At 53.4% G+C, this 21,512-nt stretch overlaps 2 protein-coding genes across 5 annotated transcripts; one reads left to right on the top strand and one right to left on the bottom strand.

Moving 5' to 3' along the window:
- Window positions 1-2,291: 2,291 nt before the first annotated feature.
- PEX11G (peroxisomal biogenesis factor 11 gamma) lies at window positions 2,292-5,849 on the bottom strand. Of its 3 annotated transcripts, none has more exons than XM_074528738.1 (5): window positions 5,718-5,849; window positions 4,985-5,161; window positions 4,693-4,871; window positions 4,019-4,069; window positions 2,292-3,181 (listed from the first exon to the last, which is right to left on the bottom strand). In XM_074528738.1, exons 1-5 carry the CDS (start codon window positions 5,781-5,783, stop codon window positions 2,956-2,958), a joined length of 699 nt encoding a protein of 232 aa, XP_074384839.1. In that variant the 5' UTR covers window positions 5,784-5,849; the 3' UTR covers window positions 2,292-2,955. The 3 variants fall into 3 exon arrangements, with proteins under 3 accessions (XP_074384839.1, XP_074384840.1, XP_074384841.1); XM_074528739.1 differs by having other exon boundaries at window positions 2,292-3,178; XM_074528740.1 differs by lacking the exons at window positions 2,292-3,181; window positions 4,019-4,069 and adding an exon at window positions 4,076-4,549 and having other exon boundaries at window positions 4,646-4,871.
- Window positions 5,850-10,717: 4,868 nt separating this feature from the next.
- On the top strand, window positions 10,718-21,285 carry ARRDC2 (arrestin domain containing 2). Of its 2 annotated transcripts, none has more exons than XM_074528640.1 (8): window positions 10,718-11,118; window positions 17,986-18,052; window positions 18,144-18,291; window positions 18,639-18,741; window positions 18,981-19,237; window positions 19,379-19,538; window positions 19,768-19,919; window positions 20,005-21,285. In XM_074528640.1, the coding sequence occupies exons 1-8, from the start codon at window positions 10,863-10,865 to the stop codon at window positions 20,056-20,058; spliced, it is 1,197 nt and encodes a 398-aa protein (XP_074384741.1). In that variant the 5' UTR covers window positions 10,718-10,862; the 3' UTR covers window positions 20,059-21,285. The 2 variants fall into 2 exon arrangements, with proteins under 2 accessions (XP_074384741.1, XP_005496296.1); XM_005496239.3 differs by lacking the exon at window positions 10,718-11,118 and adding an exon at window positions 16,394-16,814.
- The last annotated feature ends 227 nt before the right edge of the window (window positions 21,286-21,512 follow it).

Here is a 21,512-nt window from a genome sequence, read left to right as displayed (position 1 = left end):
CAAAAGACACTCTGGGTACCTTTTTCTGGGCAGCATAAGCCCGAAAAAGGACACAGTTAACAAAGAATTAACCCTTAAAAATTATAATCTGTTGCATATTCATACACCTCATACATGATGCACAAATTCCATTCAAACATAGGATTCTGTCTGGTCATCATCAGCTACTTCCTCTGAATCATAACAGCACCTTCGAGGCAGGAAGAAGTTCGTTTCTTCTGATAAGAGAGCAATAAATTCTCTTTCTCTGAAAGATTCAGGTGCCCTGTGGCTGCTATCTCACTGTGAGTCCTTTCTTTAATAAAAGTATCTTACACAGCATAGTTTCTATTTTAACATTTTGTTATAACCCAAAACTATATTTACCACACTACTTAAGAGAATTAATACAGCATCACTTTCTAACACAACACATATAATATTCATTTTAATGTTTGCAAAAAGCCAATCATAAAATACATGCATTTTTCACAGGCCACATTGGAAAAGAGAAGAAAATCACCAAGTTTTGGGAGGATCGGGTCTGCCTGCACAAGTCCTTTTGCTAAAAATGAGTGAGTGCTGCCCTGGAGAATCAGCAGACACCACAGGTGTTTAAACCCTGTGTGTCAGCAGGGATCAAAACCACCTCAAGAAAAAAATACAAATCCCAGAAATTCTGAATTACCCAATTTTGATTTATCCCTGCATGTTCCAGCTGTAAATTAAGGTCATTTGCTGAGGAATGGATGAAGCAAATGCACTGGAAATGCACTGTAGACTGCACTTAGAGCAGTTTACAGTTTCCTTTCTGTACATTAAAATTAATGCATGGTTAAGATGTTTATTAATTGGCATCAGAGGTTATTCAGGATTTCTTGTTGTTTTTTTTTTTAATTGGCAGAGCTACAATTGTCCTGTATAGCATTAGTATTAATAGTATATGAATACTTAATAGTATTGTCCTGTGCTGAGCAGTCCAGTGAGTCCTGGAGGAATGATTCAATGGGGTTAAGAACACCAAGAGAAATCTGATTTATTAACTGCAGCAGGAATCACCACAGTGGGTGACAGGACCAGGAGGGATCCCCCTGTTCAGACACAGGACTGAGAAAAGGAGAGAATAAACAAGAATAAACAAACTCCAGGTGAGACCTGAGCTGCACCAAATCCTGCCAGTGTGGCAGCAAATGCCCAGCACAGCCACATCCTCAGGGACACTGCAGGGTGAAGGTCCAGATAAACACCAAGGGCAAAGGATAAAGAGTTTGCAGGGCTCCCTGTGCTCTTTGAACACAGGCAGGACACAGCTCCCCGTGCCCAGCCAAAAGCAGCCCCACACAGCGAGGTCACAGCTCCTGGAAGTGCAGCATGTGCTGTGCTGGGGGCAGGGACACCACAGTAAGCACAGCTCCTTCCAAAGGATGCATTTCCATGGCAGGCAGGCAGGGACTGGGAATTACTGCAGCAGGAGTGTGAAAAATGCATGTATTTTGTGATTGGCTTTTTGCAAATATTCAAATGAATATTATATGTGTTGTGTTAGAAAGTGATGCTGTATTAATTCTCTTAAGTACTGTGTTAAATATAATTTTAGGTTATAACAAATTGTTAAAATAGAAACTAGGCTATGTGGGATACTTTTTTTTAAAGAAAGGACTCTCACTGAGATGGCAGCCACAGGACATCTAAATCTTTACACCTAAATCTTTCAGAGAAAGAGAATTTATTGCCCCATTATCAGAAGAAATGAACTTCTTCCTGCCTCGAAGGCGCTGTTAGGATTCTGAGGAAGAAGCTGACACTGACCAGACAGAATCCTGTATTTAAATGGAATTTATGCATCATGTATGAGGTGTATGAATATGCAACAGGTTATTGTTTTTAAGGGTTAATCCTTTGTTAACTGTGTCCTTTTTCGGGCTTATGCTGCCCAGAAAAAGGTACCTTGCCATCCATAACTCTTTGTCTCTATAGTCTCATCCAAATTGTCCAAGTTATTATTACTCTAATTGCATTACTATTTTTTATAACCATTTTATTACTATTAAACTTTTAAAATTTAAAAAAAACTGATTGGCGTTTTTCACAAGGAGGAAGGCTGGTGGCACATGTGGAGTTGCAGCTCACACAGCAACAATGCTCTGGAGCTTTCCAGAAGCAAAGAGAAAGAACTTCTCCCTGTTATCAGGAGGAATGATCACTCAGGGCCACCTTTGAAGCATTTGTGTCGTTTATTATTGGCAACGCCCAGAACTGGAACTGCAAACCCCAGCTCGCTTTGATTGCTCCTTTGAAAGGTGATTTATTAAAAAGAAAAAAAAAAAAAGCAGGAAATTTATGAAAACAGCTCTGTTGGAGGCTGCTGGAGCCTGGTGGAAGAGCTCCACCCGGTGGCATCGCACAAAGGCACAGCTGGAACGGCAATTTCCACTCCCAACATTTCTCCTCAAACGGACAGGGCAGGTTAGGAAGGTCCACGCTGCTTCCAGCAGCAATTCCTGCCCCTCTCACCTCTGAGGAAACACAAACAGCACCCTGCTGGCTCCTGTCTGAGCCCTAACACCAATACCTGGAGAATTCCCAGCACAGGGGTCCCACCCTGGCTCAGGGTGGGAGCTCCCAGGATTCTTCCCTTACCAGTTCTCTGTGACAGAACCGTGGCCACTCTGCTCCTTTAAGTGGCAAACAACACTGGCAGGTTGCATTTATCTTTTGGGACACATAGAAGCAACTTTCCCCCTCAGTTTTACCCATTGTTGATTGTCAGAGGATTCACCTGAATTATTTTTCTGATGAAGAATGATAAGAATTATCAGCTGCAAAAAATCTCCTCTGCAACAGGTATCTGGATTCCATCCCAATTATGGGATATCTGGAAGGACAATCATCAACCCAGGAAAGTTAAACTACACCCTGCTTCACCAAAGGCACTTTTACCATGTGAAAACTGAGCTTGTGAAGCTCAGTTCTGGCTTAAGCAGCTTCAGAATTTGCTCCTCTTGATGCCTGGTAGATTCCAATCAGGGAGGAGATGGTGCCCAGGAGTCCAACCAGCCATGGGGGGAACCTTCCTGCCCAGAGGAACCCTGGAGGCAGCCAGTGGATGGCATTGCAGAGATCTGCTGTGTCCATGAGGATGCTCAGAAGTTCAGCCTTCACCTGGGCTCTCAGCTTCTGCTGCCTCTGAGGTGAAGGGCTGCTGGGAGAAAAGGTGGAGTTAGTGACAGTCTGTCACCTTTTCTGACCCAGAGAGGGGGTACTGAGAGGTGTTTTCACAACTTTTAGTCCATTTTCAGTCTCATGTGAAGGGTGAGACAATACAGATGTTATAATTCACACCATCACCATCAGAAATTAACTATTTCCTAATTACAATTTTTTATAAACATTTCTTGGCCTATCAGCTTTAGCCACACCATGCTGTAATTGCCTTAAAGCCAATCAGCCAAAATTACCCCTCATGGGTCTTACTGCAATGCATTTTTCATAGTTCTATTTCTCCAAAATATCTAATCTTATTTACAAAACCATCCTTTGAAACTTTCTAGTTCCATTTCTCTCTCAGCAATGTCTGTGCTGTTCCCTGGCATTTCAAAGTCAGCATTTCTCATCTCAAGGTTTGACACTGTGTGAGCCTTCTGTCAAGCTTTGAGAATTCCCTCCAAATCCATTTCCCACATTAATCCAGCGTGTCCTCAGAGCTGTGATGGCCACAGATGAGAACTGACAGGAAGGATGGAGAGGGACTTTGGGACAGGACATAGGGAATGGCTTCCACTGCCAGAGGGGAAGGGATGGATGGGATATTGGGAAGGAATTGTTCTTGTGAGGATGGGGAGGGGCTGGGATGGAATTCCCAGAGCAGCTGTGGCTGCCCCTGGATCCCTGGCAGTGCCCAAGGCCACGTTAGAAGGAGCTTGGAACAGCCTGGGATGGTGGAAGGTGAAAGGCAGTGGGATGGGCTTTGAGGTCCCTCCCAACCCAAACCACTCTGGGATTGCCTGATCAGCTCTACAACCCCAGAGGGAAATCCTACCACTTGTGCTGGCTCAGTTTTCTTCTTAACTGGAACAAAATCCTCAGCGATCTGAAAAACACAGAATTATTTCTCCCACAGCACCAAACACGAGGAGTTTTTATGTTTCCCTTTTTCACAACTAATTCCAGTGAGGAAGAAGAGCACCTCCCCCAGCTTTGCCAGGGCAGGATCACCCAGGTGCCCATTCTGTACTGCAGGATGCCCAGGGCAGGGCAGGATCACCCCCCCAGTGCCCATCCCATACTGCACAATGCCCAGGAGCAGGGCACAGCCCCTCGGTGCCCATCCCGTACCACAGGATGCCAAGGGCAGGGCACAGCCCCAGGTGCCCATCCCACGATGCCCAGGATCAGGATCACCCCTCGGTGCCCATCCCGTACCACAGGATGCCCAGGAGCAGGGCACAGCCCCCCAGGATGCCCAAGAGCAGGGCACAGCCCCATAGTGCCCATCCCAGGATGCCCAGGGCAGGGCACAGCCCCCAGTGCCCATCCTGTACCACAGGATGCCCAGGAGCAGGGCACAGCCCTGGTGCCCATCCCGTACCGCAGGATGCCCAGGAGCAGGGCACAGCCCCCCAGGATGCCCAGGAGCAGGGCACAGCCCCCAGTGCCCATCCCGTACCGCAGGATGCCCAGGAGCAGGGCACACCCCCGGTGCCCATCCCGTACCGCAGGATGCCCAGGAGCAGGGCACAGCCCCACAGCGCCGTGCTCCGTGCCCACCAGCGCTGGGAGGCGGCTCTGACGATGCCGACATCGGCGGCCCAGGCCAGGTGCTCGCAGGGGTAGTACAGCTGGTTGGCCACGTTGGAAAGCACCGAGAGCCCTCGGACCAGCGCGTCCTCACCCTGCGGGAGGGCACAGAGAGGCACATGGGGCACGGGAGCACCGGGAGCGCCCCGGAGCACCGGGGCCGTTCTCACCTCGGGGCCCGGCCCGGGAGCACCGGGGCCGCTCTCACCTCGGGGCCCAGCCCGTAGCTGCAGCTGTGCCGGAGCATGGCCAGGTCGTCGAAGAGGCGCAGGGCGGTGCGGCAGGAGCTGAGCTGGGCAGAGGCGGCCAGGAGCCCCCCGGGCAGCCCCCCGGGACCGGGCAGCGCTGCCCCCGCCAGCTGGCAGCCGTAGGACAGAGCCCGGACCTGGGGACGGCACGGGAGAGTGCTGGAACCGGGGCTGCTCGTCCATCCATCCATCCATCCATCCATCCATCCATCCATCCATCCATCCATCTTTTCTTTCCCTTTCCCTCCCCTTTTCTTTCCCTTCTCTTTTTCCTTCCCTTTCCTTTCTCCTTTCCTTCCCATTTTTCCTTCCCTTTCTCCTCTCCTCTCCTCTCCTCTCCTCTCCTCTCCTCTCCTCTCCTCTCCTCTCCTCTCCTCTCCTCCCTCTTTCTCTTTCTCTTTCTCTTTCTCTTCCCACTGTCCTGTACTCCGGGACTCCCATTCCCGTTTCCATCCCGTCATTTACCGATAAAACTCGGATTGTTTGTGCCCCCTCCGCCTTCGGTCATTCCACCACCAGTACTTAGGAATCCCTCAGGTGCTTCATTCCCGTTAAAGGTGGGTCACTACAGTCCCGCTACCAGCGGGCTCAGACCCCTTCCCTACTCACCGCCCGGTACCGGGGGTTCAAACCCTCCCTCCCCTCACTCACCGCCCGGTACCGGGGGTTCAAACCCCCCCTCCCCTCACTCACCGCCCGGTCGCGGCCCCGGTGCGTCTCCAGCGCGGCCACGAGCCCCCAGAGCGCGCCCGCCGCCATGGCAACACTTCCGGGTGTGAAGTCACGTGCGGGCGCGGAGCACGCCGGGAAGGAGGAGGAGCTGTCGCCATGGCAACGCGGCCTGGCTGTCCCGCGGCCCAGCCGGGACCTGCCTGTGAAAAATGCATGTATTTTATGACTGGCTTTTCGCAAATATTCAAATGAATATTACATGTGTTGTGTTAGAAAGCAATGCTGTATTAATTCTATTAAGTACTGTGTTAAATATAATTTTAGGTTATAAAAAATGTTAAAATAGAAACTATGCTATGTAGGATACTTTTTCTAAAGAAAGGACTTGCAGCAAGAACGCAGCCACAAGAACGCAGGACGCCTGAATCTTTCAGAGAAAAAGAATTTATTGCCCCATTATCAGAAGAAACGGACTTTTTCCCACCTTGCTCAGTTAGGATTCAGAGGAAGAAGTTGACACTGACCAGACAGAATTCTGTGTTTGAATGGAATTTATGCATCATGCATGAGATGTACGAGTATGCAACAGGTTATTGTTTTTAAGGGTTAATCCTCTGTTAACTGTGTTCTTTTTCACGCTCGTGCTGCCCAGAAAAAGGTACCCGGACTGTTGGTAACTCTTTGTTTCCACTGTCTCATATTGTCCTAATCCAAATTGTCCAAATTATTATTACTCTAATTGTATTACTATTTTTATAACCATTTATTACTATTAAACTTTTAAAACTTTTTTTTCACACAGCTGCTTCAGTGGGTCCAGAGGCTGGGCACAGAGTCACACTCACGCTGCTGCTAATTAAAGCTGTAAGAACTACCTGGATATTTTGCCTTTTTATAGCAGAGTATCACAGAATCAGAACATCCAGAGCTGGACCGCACAGGGATGATCAGTGCAGCCCCTGTCCCTGCACTGACACCCCAATAACCCCACCCTGAGCACCCCTGAGAGCTCATGGAGCTCTGGCAGCCTTGGCACCATTCCCTGGGCAGCCTGGGCAGTGCCCAGCAGCCTCAGGGGGAAGAACATTTTGAGTAAATCATCCTTTGAATAAATAAATTTGATTTCATGAGACAGGATCATGGCACTAAGCAGAGTCACTCCCAGCCAAGCTTTTGCTGCTGGACTTGAGATCCTTGTGGGTCCCTGTAGCTGTGATACTTTCTGAAAAATCTTTTCTTTAAGATTTTTCCTCCTGAGAAGCTGAGAGGCCTCAGGAACAAAATGTAAACAATGATTATCTGCTGCTGTGGAATGCAACAGATGTATCTGTGATTGGTCTCATGGAGTTGTTTTTAATTAATGGCCAATCACAGTCAGCTGGCTCGGACTCTCTGTCCGAGATACAAACCTTTGTTGCTCATTATTTCTTTTTCTATTCTTAGCTAGCGTTCTGATGAAATCCTTTCTTCTATTCTTTTAGTATAGTTTTAATATAATATATATAATAAAACAATAAATCAAACCTTCTGAAACATGGAGTCAGATCCTTGTCTCTTCCCTCATCCTAAAACCCCTGTGAACACCGTCACAGGTCCCTTCCCACCTGGGATATTCAGTGATTCTGGCTGTTCCACACTTGCTGTATCCTCAGATGCTGCAGTTATCCCACCTGGTGCACCACATCCTTGTCCCAGTCTCGTGACTCACCTCACTGCAATCTGCTGTCAATCCCTTTGCCACTTCCTTACGTAAAATGAATAAAATTAATTATTTCTGGGACATGAATCAGTGTCTTGATCTTTCATCATCGCTGCATTTGTTTTTAAAAGTTGTTTTACATTTATTTTTGGGAGGAAGGAAAGGATTTTGATCAAAAGCTGGGCTTATGCAACCTCAGGAAGGGATGTGGTTAGAGCTGGTCATGGAAGGCATTAAGAAAATCCTCCTGTGACGCTGCCTCCTGTTTGTCCAGCAGTTCACAGAGAGGTCCCTTCATGCCATGGATCTGTGTTTGAGCCATTTGATTTGCTAAATGTGGAACAGATCACAGCTGAATTGGTCTTTTCCTTGGCCCTAAACTTCTGGAGCAGCTCCATAACTGCCATATGGAGTGATGTTCCCATAACTGCCATGTGAATTCCTTCATTTGCCTCCTCACCCTGAGAGTTGTTTTCTGTTTGGGTGAGGGTTTTGAGCAAAGTGCTGACAACAGAACTGGCCTTTTCCTGTCACCAGGGGAAATGCACACAGGTATCTGTGACTGCAGAGCTTTCCTGGTGCTGCCTCCTCATTTACTGCCTCCAATTTAAGTTTTGTTTTGATTCCATCTGTCAGCAGATCAAAGTTCTGTCAGAACCACGCCAGCCATGCTGCAAAGGGACTTCCCAAAGATGTGCCACAGCAGGCCCAGCCTTAACAGGCTTTGATTAACCACAGGAGAAGTGAGTTTATACCCAGCAAAGCTCCAGCCTCCCTTTAATTCCCCTTGGAGTGTGTTCCTGAGCTGCTTGAGATGGACCAGTGAGCACCAAACCTGTCTGCTCCAGCCTCAGGTGGGAGCAGAGTCATAGATGAGAAATATTTTGAAGGCAGAGGAAGGACAGGCAACCAAATCCCTAAGGCTGGGAGTGCTGGAGGAGGTGGAAGGGACTCAAGTCCCCCCACAGAGGGTCAGAGGAGGAAAATTGTCATGGCTAGAGGTGTCCAGGCAGGGAAAACACCTCAGAGAAAGCTGAGCATGTGCCAGGTACCAGAGACAGAGGATGCTGCAGCTGCCCTGGTGGGGTGACCCTGTAGGTGACAATACTCAGATCCTGGGGCTGCCAGGCTTAGTGGTGCCACCTGCCCCTCTGTCAGCCCCATCCCAGTGAATTGAGAGCTGTTTTATCTCCTCAGGTGAAATGCTCTGCCCAGGAGGGCACAGAACCTCTGTGGGGCTGAGCAGAGAGGAGAGTTCACACCCAAACCCACAAACCCACTGAAATCCAACAGGCAAACTCCCAAGGGAGCTGTGTCCCCACGGGGACCCTGGAAGGGCCCTGTGTCCCCATGGGGACCCTGGAAGGGCCCTGTCCCCAGAGGAAGGTGATGTCCTCCCTCCTCCAGCGCATGCTGACGCACTCTGAGCTGCCCACACGGCGTGGGCTCTCAGAGCCATCCCTGAGCTCTGCTCTTGGCCCGGCTCTGTGTTGTCACAGGGAACATCTATTTCTCAGCTTGAATGAGGACACAAGGAGGTGTTGTGACAGCAAGAATAAACACGAGGAGATTAGCCCAAAGGCGTGGGTGCCACATCCCTCAGCATGGCAGGAGCCACAGAGAGCCTCTGGGCAGGCCTGGGGTGGAACAGAGCAGTGAGGACATCAAACAGAGCCAGAGGCAGCACCAGGGCTGCCTGGGGGGTGGGATATTCCCTTATTTTCTGTTTGGATTTTGGTGTCAAGGCCTGCAGCCAAAGGTCAGTGAACAGTAGGACAGCGGGGCGTGATGAGCAGGCTGTTTTCCCAGAGGTGAGCCCTGTGTTTTTGTTGAGCTGCTCACTCGCATGGATTTCCTGAGTGCTGAGCTTGCACTAACTCTGTTTGGGATCGAGGTATATTCCAGAGGGATCAGTGGGGGCTGGCCAGCCCTGTCCCTTGGGGTTTGAGCGAGCAGGGTGGCTCACCTGAACTTGAGAAGCTTTTCTCAGCCTTTTCATGCACATGGCTTTGATTCCTCAGGACCTCTGAGCACTGGGTGGGAAAAATTTCACAACTGCTTCACTCTGTGTGTGAGCAGTGCCTGGGCCCACGAGCCTCGTGCTTTCCTGGATGGATTTGACTCTATTTTTCAGGAATGAGACAATCCCTGCTCCACACGTGCTTCAAAGGAGCCGTGCACTCACATCTTCCAAGTGCACACAGGCACTCCCATCTGTCCCTAAACACCTCCAAACACCTCAGTTGCAACATTTGGTGGAGTAACAGGGACTTGCATCTGCTCCAGCTCTGCCCCATTACTTTGATGTGACCCGGAGGTGGCACTGCCACCTGTGCTGCTGCAGGAACGGGCACGGGGAGAAGTGCTGGAATCACCCTTGGAGCCACCAGCTGGCTGGCAGAGCTGTTGCTGGGAGTCCCTGTGATTATTCACATTCTTTTTCACGTGGATTTTAGTGCAACTTCAGACAGGGAAAGCAAAGCTGCTTTTTGGAGCTTTCTAAACTCCTCTCCAATTCCAGCAGTGCCCCAGGAATGCCTGAAGCAGGAAGGCCAAGCAGGCTTTCTTTGACTCCTCACTGTGTGAGATCTGCCAGCACATGATGATCATCATGTATCTCCAACTCCCAGCCAGAAACACCAGACTTATATTGATAATTCTAAAGTTGATAAATCTGACCTTATATTGATAATTCTAAAGTTGATAAACTTGACTTTCAAGAGCTAGAAATCCTAGGCTCATTAACTATGGATACCTGTTTTTTCTTTCATTTCCTAGGAGAAAACATTTAAATGTTACTCCTTATCACCCACTTTATAGCAATATGACTTCTTGGTGTAATCAAACTAAGCTTCTTACATATGACAAACCTTGCAGATCGTTTTAGCAAACTTCCAATTTGATTTCCTAAAGGAATTTGGCTCATCTGTGGAGACAGGGCCTGGCAAGGTATACCCTCAAAAATTTGATTTCCTAAAGGAATTTGGCTCATCTGTGGGGACAGAACCTGGCAAAGTATACCCTCAAAAATAGATGGTGGCCCGGCTCATCTGTGGGGACAGGGCCTGGCGAGTTATACCCTCAAAAATTTTATTTCCTAAAGGAATTTAGCTCATCTGTGGAGATGGGGCCTGGCAAGATATACCCTCAAAAACAGACAGTGGTGGCCCTTGTGCCACCCCTGGGACAACTTTGCTGGCTGTGCGTGTCACCCCTCCCAGCACGTCCCCGTGTCACGTCGCCGGTGTCTGTGACTCAGAGATAAGATGGAGGCCTGTTTTTTTCTCCCTTTAAAAACACATCCCTCGTCACTACAGGACACGAGTCCAACGCTGCAGCGCCGCTGCAAAACAGGGGCTCGGTCCAACCCCCGGGGAGGCCTGCAGTGATAAATTCAGGAATTTTGGTGCAGCTTTTTCTGTTCCTCCTTCCCCTGGGCAGCTCCTGGAGCAGTGAGGGCAGCAGGGATGCAGCTGCCGGGGCGCGTGCGGAGGCTGGAGGTGCAGCTGGAGCAGGGCAGGGCCCATGGCCGTGGGGAGCGGCTGCACGGGCGGGTGCAGCTGGAGCTGAGCGGGGCACTGCGGGTTCGGGCGCTGGAGGTGTGTGCCCGCGGCCTGGCCACCGTGCACTGGCTGGAGAGCCACAGCATCGGCCTCAACATCGTCTACCGCGACTACACGGCCTGCCAGACCTTCCTGTACCGCCGGCAGCAGCTCATCCACGGTAGGGCCGGGGCACGGGGCGTGGGACTGTGAGAGGGTGTGGGGTTGGGATCTCCTTGAGTGGGTCTGTGTGCCAGGGTGTGGGGTTGGAATCTCTTTGAGTGGGTCTGTGTGCCAGGGTGTGGGGTTGGGATAGTCTTTGGTGGGTCTGTGTGCCAGGACATGGGATTGAGACCTATTTGGGTAGGTCTGCGTGCCAAGGCATGGGATTTGAACCCTCTTGGATGGGTCTGTGTGCCAGAACACAGGATTGAGACCTCTTTGGGTAGGTCTGCGTGCCAAGGCATGGGATTTGAACCCTCTTGGATGGGTCTGTGTGCCAGAACACAGGATTGGAACTCCCTTGTGTGAGTCTTGGGTGGGTCTGTGTGCCAGGGTGTGGGGTTGGGATCTCCTTGAATGGGTCTGTGTGCCAAGGTGGGGATTGGAATCCTCTTGGGTGTGTCTGTGTGCCAGGGTGTGGGGTTGGGACCCTCTTGGACAGGTCTGTGTGCCAGGTGTGGGATTAGAACCCCCTTGGATGGGTCTGTATGCCAGGGCATGGGATTGGAACCCCCTTGGGTGTGTCTGTGTTGGGTTGGGACCCCTCAGGCTGCAGGTGTCCCCTCAGAGGCTCCTCTGCCCTGTGGGTGTTGCTGACCCACACAGAGCTCCTTGCCCTTCTTCTCACCTTGGCCGAGGGTTGCTCTCTCTCTGCTGCTGGTTTCCAGGAGGCCGATGGCAAAGCCAGGGCTGGGGAACACCAGGGATTTGTGGCTTTTGTTGTGTTTGCACAGGGAAGAGCAAACACGAGTGTCTGTTCACAAGTGTGGAAAGAGCACTTAGTGCCTCAGCCAATGTTTGTTTTCGGGTCCCTGATGCTGGGGCCGCGTGCCCAGCTGGCACGTTGCTCAGATCTGCTGCAGGAGGACAAGCCACTGGCATGCCACAAGCCATTCTTTGTGTGCTTGGCATGAAATGATCCAGAGCTCAGGGATATGGGATGTCTCACTGTCCATCCACTCATTAACTCTGGCTTTTCTTAGGAACATGCACGTCTTTTATCCTCCCCTCCAATAACAGGGTCACAGCCATCCCTCTGTTGCTTTTCCTCCCTCTTTCCCTGTTTCTTATGGAGATGGCTGTAGGATTTATGCTGAGGGCATTTCAATGTGTCAGTGGCCAAGTGCAACCCAGAATGGTGTCAGCCCAATCTGGCAAATGTAGATGTTACAGGAATAAACTGGAGGGATGGAAAGAGGACCTGAGTTGGCTTCCTGGAGGTTTTCCTGTCTCTGGACTGTACTGTAAAGGTAATTTTCTCTATTTCTGGATAACTGTGCCATGCCATCTGCTCCAAACACCTGCACTGCTCTGGAGTTTGTGTCTTTTGGCAGCGGCTCTTCCATGCTGTGCCTAAGGATGTCCCCTTGGCAGCTGCACCTGTACAAAGTGTCCAAATCACAATTAATCCCTTCTCCAGCAGTGAAGCTCCTGAGCACTTGGTCTGTGTCCCATTAGCTCTGAGGTGACAGGGTGAGTTTTATCCCCCATTATCCCTGCAGAGAGTATCTGTAGGGAAGCCACAAGCTGCTGCCAGCACATTTGGATTTTGCTGCTGGGGCTGTGAGCTCCAGGAGCCCCTGGAGCCTTCTGGGTAAGGGCACTTGGCCAAGGGCTGCAGGAATTGCAGGAACTGCACCTGTACAAAGTGTCCAAATCACAATTAATCCCTCCTCCAGCAGTGAAGCTCCTGAGCACTTGGTCTGTGTCCCATTAGCTCTGAGGTGACAGGGTGAGTTTTGTCCCCCATTATCCCTGCAGGGAATGTCTGTAGGGAAGCCACAAGCTGCTGCCAGCACATTTGGATTTTGCTGCTGGGGCTGTGAGCTCCAAGAGCCCCTGGAGCCATCTGGGGAAGGGCAAGGGCTGCAGGAATTGCAGAAGCTGCTCACAGGCACCCTGCACACCTGCAGCTCGGAGCTGGTGGCTCCTGGCCCTTCCTGACTGCACAGGGACTGCCTGGAGAGCAGAGAGCCTCACCACAACTTGGATTTTATTATCTCTGTCTGCACACAGATTCCTGTTCTGCCTTGTGAGAGGGACACGTGCGATCACCGGGGTGTTTTATGGGAATGAACAGCAGAGAGGGGCTGTCCTGCAGCCAAAATAACTTCCTTAGGATCCTGCTGTCCCCTGTTCTGTCCCCAACAGCAGCGTGAGGGCCTTCCCGATGTCAGCTGGTGAGAAACGTGCCACCATCCGCCAGCCAGGCCCTGTGACTGCTCCTTTCTTGTTGCTTCTCCACGAGATCAGCCGTGTGTGCGTGGTGTTTAAAAAGCGCAGGTTTTGTCATGGTAACGAGGCAGTGCAGAGGAGGGGAGCTGGGCACAGATAAGCGCCCTCCCTCCTGCTCTCCCCTCAGCTGAGTTTATCTGCAGTTTCCTGGCAGGGTGGTGAGTGCTGGCGCTGGGGTGCTGTGCTGAGAGACAAGAAAAAAGTGTGCAAGGAGGATGTTCAGGCAGGGCCTTTAAACGTGTGTTGTGTAATCCTCTGAGAGAGGGAGCAGGGGGAGAGGAACACACGGGGTTAATGGGCAAAGGCAGCACAAGGAGAGCCCTGGACTCTTCTGTGTGAGATGATGGGAGCATAGAAAACATAAATAATGGTTGTGCAGTGATCTTTTCTCTCTGAGGATCCTGCAGCACTTCCCAAAGGTGTAGTTCCTGCCCTGGTGAGAGGCAAACATCCAGAAGCCATTTTATTTTCAGAAGAGTTCTGGCATCAGGGCTCTCCTTCCTTTGTGGGGTGGTCTCAATCAGCACCTTAATCCTTGTTCCTACACAGCAATCCCAAATCTGGCTGGTTCCTCAGCCTGGAAGCACGTGTTTGTGGCAGGCTCTGCTTTGTCCCATCTCACCCCCATACTGGGCTGCTGCCTTCTCCATTTACCTGCTGCATTGCCTTCTCCTGTGACTCCGAGAGCCACCAGGTCGCAGCAGCGTTTCAGGGAAGGTACAGCCCCCCATGAGCCGGGCTGGCTGTCAGCTCCTGTCCTGCAGGGAGCAGCTCCAGCCTGGCCAGATTCTAGATGGGGCTGAAGAGTTGGAGATGATGCCCTGAGCGCTGTGCCCGGCCTGCCTGCGCTTGCCGTGGGCACCTGAAAGGAAAGTGCTCCCCACCTGGGGATGGCAGGAGAGAGGAGAGACCCTGTCTGGGTGTGGGGGTCCCAGAGGGTCAGTGAGGGGCTGCCCTTCCTCCCTGTATGGCACAGCTGAGGGCATCGCGTGCCACAGGAGGGAGGTTTGGTGTGGTTTAGTTTGGTTGGGTTTAGTTTGGTTTGCAGGGATCTGCATCCCGTGGGCGAGGGCTGAGTCACAGCCTAGGGGTGTGTGCCGGGAGGAGGAGGAGGAGGAGGAGGAGGAGGAAGAGCAGGATGCCAAGCGAAGTGAGGGGCCCAGCCAAGGCTCCAGCCCCTCTCAAGAGCCTCCCCAGCTCTCATGTCACTGCAGGGACACCAGGCTCTTTCCCAGAGCTGGTGTCATCAGTGAACTCTTGCTGTGACGTGCCTTCCTTCCTCCTTTCCCTCTCGCTCGGAGCTTTTGCTATGATTCATGTTTGCCCGTGGCAGCAAATGGCCGTGCACATAAAACAAACCACAGTCCCCTTCCCCTGGGGAGGGAGGCAAACAATTCTAGTTCGGCCTTGGAAACAGCTAAAAGCAGTGCCAGGCTTCAGCCCAGCTCATTTTTTCAGAGGCTGTGATCAGCCGAGTTCAGCACAGCAGGTCCTGCCCGGCATGGCTGGGAGCAACTCAAAAATCCCCAAAACTCAGGCGGCCAAATGCTGAGTAACGTTTTTAATGCCTGTTCTGTCTCGTCCCTGCCCTGTGCTGGGGGTGCAGGGCTCTGGTGCTCTAAAAACATGACATTCATCCCCAAAGTGGAAGTTTCTAAGGCATAGATTCCTTTCTCTTCCCTTTTTACAACATCTCAGGGTGCTGCTGATGGTGATGTCCCCCCTGGGAATCCCCAAAACTCAGGCAGCCAAATGCTGAGTAACATTTTTAATGCCTGTTCCATCTTATCCCCTGCCCATGCCAGGGGTGCAGGGCTCTGCTGCTCCACAAACACAACAGCCATCCCCAAAGTGGAAGTTTCTAAGGCTGCATTAACACTTTTGGGGGCACAGATTCCCTTTCTCCTCACTTTTACAACATCTTGGGGTGCTGCTGATGGTCATATCCCCCCTGGGAATCACCAGTTCCCACTTTCCACACTTTCACCCCAGCTGAGCACCAGCATGGAGCTGCTCCTGCCCATGCAGGTGGAATTTCTCACTGGGTTTGGGACACCAATCCCAGCAGGATCTGGTGGAAAACTGGCGCTCGCCTGGTTAACAAGCGCAGGGATTGCTCACCCTGTCGTTGCACAAGCTGAACCCCAGCCAGTTCTTGATTTCTTAGAACTGAGTGATGTCCCAGGCGTGTGTCAGGAGCCCAGATCCAGCTGGGGCCGGTTCCCAGCCCTGGGAATGGCTCCTGGGGAGGGAAGGATGTGGGTCAGGGTGGGGTGTGGAATCCCCCATGACCACAGCCCTGGGAATGGGGATTCTGGACAAAGATGGGCTGGGATGTCAGGATTGGAGCTGCAAGGGGAGTTTGAGGGGCAAGGATGGGAGCCAGAGAGGAGTTTGGAGGGCAAAGAGGAAGGTGGAGGGGAAACTTGGGGGACTAAGATGGAAATTTAGAGGAAGGTTTGGAAGTCAAAGACAGGGTTTTTGATGGGCAAGGAGGGGAATTTTGGTGGGCAAGGAACGGGGATTTTGAGGGGGCAAGGTTAGGAGCTGGAAAGAGTTTGAGAGGCAAGAATGGGAGCTGGAAGGGGATTTTGAGGGTCAAGAATAGGAGCTGGAAGGGAGTTTTGGGAGGCAAGGGTGGAGTTGGAGAGGGATTTTGAGGGCCAATAGGAGCTGGAAGGGAATTTTAGGAGGCAAGGATGGAGTTGGAGGGAAAATTTGGGAGGGGGTAAGGATGGAGCTGGAAGGGAAATTTGTGAAGCACGTAGAGAAGCTAGAGAAGGGTTTAGGGCAAGGATGGGAGCTGCAGGGACTCTTGAACGGCCCGGCAGCAGACAGGGAGTCTCCCCCGAACCCTGCAGCGCTCAGCCCCTGCCCAGCCCCCGTCCCGCGGCAGTCTCGGTGCGGCCCTGGGATAACTCGGGGAGCCCGGTTGGGACCAGCCCCGGCCCCGCACGGTCCCACCCCGCCGGCGGAGCTCCAGGGGCCGATCCGCACATGCTCCCTGCCTTGTTTTGCTGAGCCCGGCCCGGCCCGTCCCGCCCCGCCGGGGCCGCCCCCGGCCGCGCCGGCCGCTTAAAGCCGGGCTCAGCCGAGCCGAGCCGGGTTCAGCCGCATCGCGCCGGTCTGGGCTGAGCAGCGCCATGATTTTCGATCGCCTCAAACGCTTCTCCATCGTGCTGGAAGGCGCCGAGCGGGACGGCCCGGCCGCCTTCAGCCCTGGGCAGGCCGTGTCGGGCCGCGTGGTGCTGGAGCTGGCGGCGGCCGCGCGGCTCGGGGCGCTGCGCCTCAGGGCCATGGGCGCTGCCCGCGTCCACTGGACCGAGTCCCGCAGCGCCGGTTCCAGCACCGCCTACACGCAGAGCTACAGCGACCAGGTGGAGTTTCTGAGCCACCGAGACACGCTGATGGCACCGCCAGGTACGGCAGACCCTGACCCGGGGAGAGCTCCGGGTGCGGAGCCCCTCGGGCGGGTGAGGGCAGCGGGCACCGCAGGGGCTGGGACAGCGCGGCTGTGGGGCAGCCTGGGCTGTTGGGGGCTCCAGACACCCCCACCAGATGAAGTCGGGGTGCATGGCACGCCAAAACTGCAGGGATTTGCGTGCCTGGGCTGCTGAGGGCTCAGACACCCTAACTGGCACAAACCGGGGTGTATGGCACCCCAAAACTGCAGGGATGTGGGTGCCGGGGCAGCCTGGGTTGCTGAGGGTTCCAGATACCCCAACCGGCGCAAATCGGGGTGCATGGCATGCCAAAACTGCAGGGATGTGGGTGCCTGGGTTGCTGAGGGTTCCTGATACCCCAGCCAGATGAAAGCGGGGTGCATGGCACCCTAAAACTGCAGGGATCTGGGTGCAGGGGACAGCCTGGGCTGCTGGGAGATCCAGACACCCCAGCCAGCACAAATTGGGGTGTATGGCACCCCAAAACTGGAGGGATTTGGGTTTCAGCCTGGCTGCTGAGGGCATGACACACGGACAAGCTGAAATTTGGGTGCCTTAGGGACTGAGTGCTCTGTGGAGGTCCCTGCAGACCCTTCACCTTCTGGTGCACCCCGAAATCTTGGGGTGCGCAGCTGGATGATGCTGCTATGCAGGGCACCTCGGCTGGGGACAACAGTCCTCCCTTTCTCTGAGCTGTTCATGGCAGGGAAGCAGCATTGGGAAAGTGTGGAGGCTCAGGAGCTTGTTTTGAGCAGCCTTAATGAACCCTTCAGCCCTGGGGTGGAAACTCTTGAGGGGCATGGGGGCTTGGCTCCCTCCAGCTGGGCATCTTGGGCTCTCACTGCAAAGCTGTGGGGTGAGGTGGCTGAAGGTGAGGATGAAGGCTGTGGGCTGAGGGTGAAGCAGAGCCCACCTGGGGAAGCTGCCCGGCTCTCCAAGGAGGTGCCCCTGGGCCGTGCCAGTCTGCAGACGCACGGAGTGCAGACAGTGCCCAGCTCTTGTGTCACAGCTGCTGCGGCTCAGCCCTGGCAGAAACTCTGCTGTGCCCTCGTGCTGCTCCTTGCTGGGTGCTGCACACCTCTGTGACCTGCCTGGGGAGGAGGTTCTGGAGGAGGGAGCTAATCCTCCTCGATCTGTTTTGCCCACAGACAATGGTGAGGCCACAGTGCTACAGGCAGGAAAGCACGAGTTCCCCTTCACCTTCCAGCTCCCTGAGTAAGTTGGCATTTTTGGGGGGAGAGGGCATCTTGAAAATGTGGTTGTTTTGAGTAAAACCCTTTTAAAATTGTTTGTTGCTCGTGCCCAGGACCCTGGCCACCTCCTTTGAGGGGAAGCACGGCAGTGTCCGCTACTGGGTGAAGGCCAAGCTGCACAGACCCTGGTCAACAGTGAAGAAAGCAAAGAAGGAGTTCACTGTGATTGAACCCATCGACATAAACACCCCTGCACTGCTGGTGAGCTCCCCCTGCTCCACCCCAGGGCTCTGATATCCAAAATTTACCCAAGGAGCGGGGTTGGGATCCCGGGAAGGTGTCTGCCTCCTCTTCAGCATCACAATACAGGCCTGATTTGCAGAGGGAATATTTCCCCCTGTAACTTGTGCCCTCCAGCCTTACCTGGGCTGGGGAGAGGTCAGCTGTGCCTCTTTGGTTTTGGAAACTTTAATGCATTGCAACAGCTTCTTGCATCAGATACCTGAGAAGTTGCTGATGCTCCCGAGCAGGTTCTTGGTGCCAGGGAGGTGATTGCTGCGAGTTTCATCCTTAGTTACTAAATAGGCAAAATATTTCCCTTTCTCCAGGCTCCCCAGGCAGGTGCTAAGGAGAAACTTGCTCGTGCCTGGTACTGCAACCGTGGCCAAGTGTCTGTGACTGCCAAGATTGACCGAAAAGGCTACACCCCAGGTGAGACCAGGGGCTGGGGCCCTTCTCCACCCTCAGTGAGTCCAGAGGAGGGGGTTTGGGTCCCTGGGGGCTACCAGGAAATCAGAGAGCCTTAGTGTGGGCAGCATCCTTGGATGAACCCACGTGCCTGCCCTGTCAGACAGCGTGGCCAACCCTCAGTTGGGGGTTGTGCATCAATTCTTGAGGCAGAACTGGGCTCTGCCTCCCCTCCTCCAACAAATGTGGGTCTGTTTTGGCAGGTGAGGTCATCCCCATCTTTGCTGAGATCGACAACTGCACCAGCCGGGCCGTGGTGCCCAAGGCCGCCATCATCCAGACCCAGACCTTCATCGCCCGGGGCACCAAGAAGCAGAAGAAGTCAGTGGTGACCAGCATCACTGGGGACCCCATTCCAGCCGGGAAGAGGGAGGTGTGGCACGGCCGGGCGCTGAAGATCCCGCCTGTGGGGCCGTCCATCCTCCAGTGCCGCATCATCCAGGTGGAATACTCCCTGAAGGTGAGGGAATTCTGCAGGGATCCCCCCCTGCCCCTCCAGACTGGGAAAACACCACCAGGCTGAGCTTCCGTGCTCTTCCCTGTCTCCAGACTGGGAAAGCACCACCAAGCTGAGCTTCCCTGCTCTTCCCTGTCTTGGCAGGTTTGTGTGGATATTCCTGGGACGTCCAAGCTGCTCCTTGAGCTGCCTCTGGTCATTGGGACCATCCCCCTCCATCCCTTTGGGAGCCGCACCTCCAGCGTCAGCAGCCAGTACAGCGTCAACCTGGACTGGCTCAGCACCATCCCAGAGCAGCTGGAGGGTGAGCATCTCCTTCTCCCTGGTCAGGAGAGTGAGACACAAAGTTCTCAACTGGGCCAGTTTGGCTTTTTTTTAACCTAATTTTTTGGTTGTGGTGCTTGATTTCCTGGGTTCCTTCCTCAGGAAACTGAGAGGCTTTGGGCAATAGTGGGTTTGAAGCCCTTTTACCTGAGTGTCCCCTATTTATGGAGAGTGTTTGCTCTTCCCTGATGGCTCTCCTTTCTCTGCAGCCCCCCCTGAGTACTCAGCAGTGGTGTCCAGCCCCGAGGCCGAGCAGAGCCTGGCTCCCCCGTGCCGCAGCGAGCTCGGGGACATCCTGGAGGGTCCCTTCTTCGCCTACATCCAGGAATTCCGCTTCCGACCACCCCCGCTCTACTCAGAGGTGATTCATCCCTCTGGGCTGGGAGGCTGCTGCAGCCTGGCATGTGCCACTGCTCAGGGTTTTGACTGTGGCCTTGGCTCTGCAGGTGGATCCCAACCCGGTGTCGGACGGCATCCGCCCGCGCTGCATGACCTGCTGAGAGGGGCGCTCCGGCTGCGTGCGGCAGCGTGACGATCCCTGGGGATGGCAGCTTGCAGCCTCACAGCACTGGGGTCTGGGAACGGGCACGTGCCACCCCAACCCTGCTCACAGCTCTCGGCCACTCCTGTCGTCACTGTCCCCAGGCCCAGAGCCAGCATGGGGCCGTGGCCCCGGCACGGGTAGGAGAACACGAGGAGCCGGGTGGGACACGCGGGGTTCAGAATTGCCCTGGGATTTTGGGGTTAGAACAGGGAATTCGAGCCCAGATTGCTCTCCCCTTGCCTGCAGTGCCGTGCTCTAAAAACTTCTGTCAGCTCCTGTGTGGAGAACAGGAGCTTGGAGGTGTTTCTCAGGATTACTGGAGAGTGTTTGTTTGGATGGTGCTCAGGGCTGGGCCCTGGAGTGATGCAGGTGCTGCCCTTTGCCTGTGGCTCGCCAGGACTGCAGGTCCCCAAGGCAGTGAAAGGTCCTTTCCTGACTGGATGAAATAGAGGGCTCAGCCACTGCTGATAAACTTTGCCACAAGCCTGTGGGTACCTGTGGAGTGAATGGTTTGAGCCACTTAACCAAACTCTAAAGGCCTCCAAGGGCTGATACAAGGACTTGGGAGATAAATTTAAGATCTGTGGCAGTGTTCTGGTACCATTTACTAAGAACAGGAAAGCGGGTTTGTGAGTGTCAGCACCAAACCTGCGCAGTGTGCTGGTGCCTCCCCCAAGATGGGGCTGAAACCAACCCTGGAACTGTGGTACCAGCACAGGGGGCTGGAGCTGTGCCTGGTGGCCAAGGAAGAGAGAGGGAAACCCAGTGTAAGGCTGGTGGCAGCCACAGGTGCTGATGGAAAGTGTGGAGCTGGGATGAATCCTTCAGGGCTGGGAGTCCTTGAGGCGTCAGAGGCCCACAGCAGCAGCCTGTGCTCACTGGGTGGGAACCAGTATGGGAAGGGTGAGCTGGGTGTTGTGGTCAGGAGCCAGGGGCTGCCCCTGCTCACTGCAGGAAGCCCTGAGCAGAGTTTGGGGGCTGAGGACCTTTGCATTCCCTCACTGAGACAATCCCTGGCCGTGCACAACAGATGCCAGCGTGCCTTGGGCTCTGTGCTGGGGTTGCTCAGATGAGTCTTTTGTATCTGTGAACACTTTTGTAATGACCATTCTTTGTCTCTACTCTTTTTGTATGACTTTTTGGTGGGGAGATTTTTGTCTGAAATAAATTCTTTAAACCAGAACTGTTGCCTGGATAGTTTTCTGTTCTTCCTGTTGTGTGGAGCCATGCTGTGGCTGTTGGGATTTGGAAGTCCAGCTCTACCCTGTGCCCAGTCCTGCACTGGGATTGACTGGGTCACTCAGCCAGCACTGCTCCCCACAGGTTTGGTCCCTTGAACCTCCAGCTCCTCCACATCTGGGCACTTTGGGCACTTTTCCTCTTACCTGCAACACAGAGCTGCAAGCAAAC

This window comes from Zonotrichia albicollis, chromosome 29 (assembly GCF_047830755.1).
Source record: "Zonotrichia albicollis isolate bZonAlb1 chromosome 29, bZonAlb1.hap1, whole genome shotgun sequence".
NCBI classification, from domain to species: Eukaryota; Metazoa; Chordata; class Aves; order Passeriformes; family Passerellidae; genus Zonotrichia; species Zonotrichia albicollis.
The sequence above is the reverse complement of the archived record's forward strand: the minus strand, read 5'-3'. Positions and strand labels throughout refer to the sequence as shown.

Excerpts from the sequence above, each read along its gene's own strand:
- PEX11G (XM_074528738.1), bottom strand. The coding sequence starts at position 5,783 with ATGGCGGCGGGCGCGCTCTGGGGGCTCGTGGCCGCGCTGGAGACGCAC. Across the intron at positions 5,162-5,717 it reads ACCGGGGCCGCGACCGGGCG|GTCCGGGCTCTGTCCTACGG; the intron begins GTGAGTGAGGGG and ends TGCCGTCCCCAG. Across the intron at positions 3,182-4,018 it reads AAACTGAGCCAGCACAAGTG|CAGCCCTTCACCTCAGAGGC; the intron begins GTAGGATTTCCC and ends CTTTTCTCCCAG.
- ARRDC2 (XM_005496239.3), top strand. The coding sequence starts at position 16,538 with ATGATTTTCGATCGCCTCAAACGCTTCTCCATCGTGCTGGAAGGCGCC. Across the intron at positions 18,292-18,638 it reads TAAACACCCCTGCACTGCTG|GCTCCCCAGGCAGGTGCTAA; the intron begins GTGAGCTCCCCC and ends CCCTTTCTCCAG. Across the intron at positions 19,539-19,767 it reads CATCCCAGAGCAGCTGGAGG|CCCCCCCTGAGTACTCAGCA; the intron begins GTGAGCATCTCC and ends CTTTCTCTGCAG.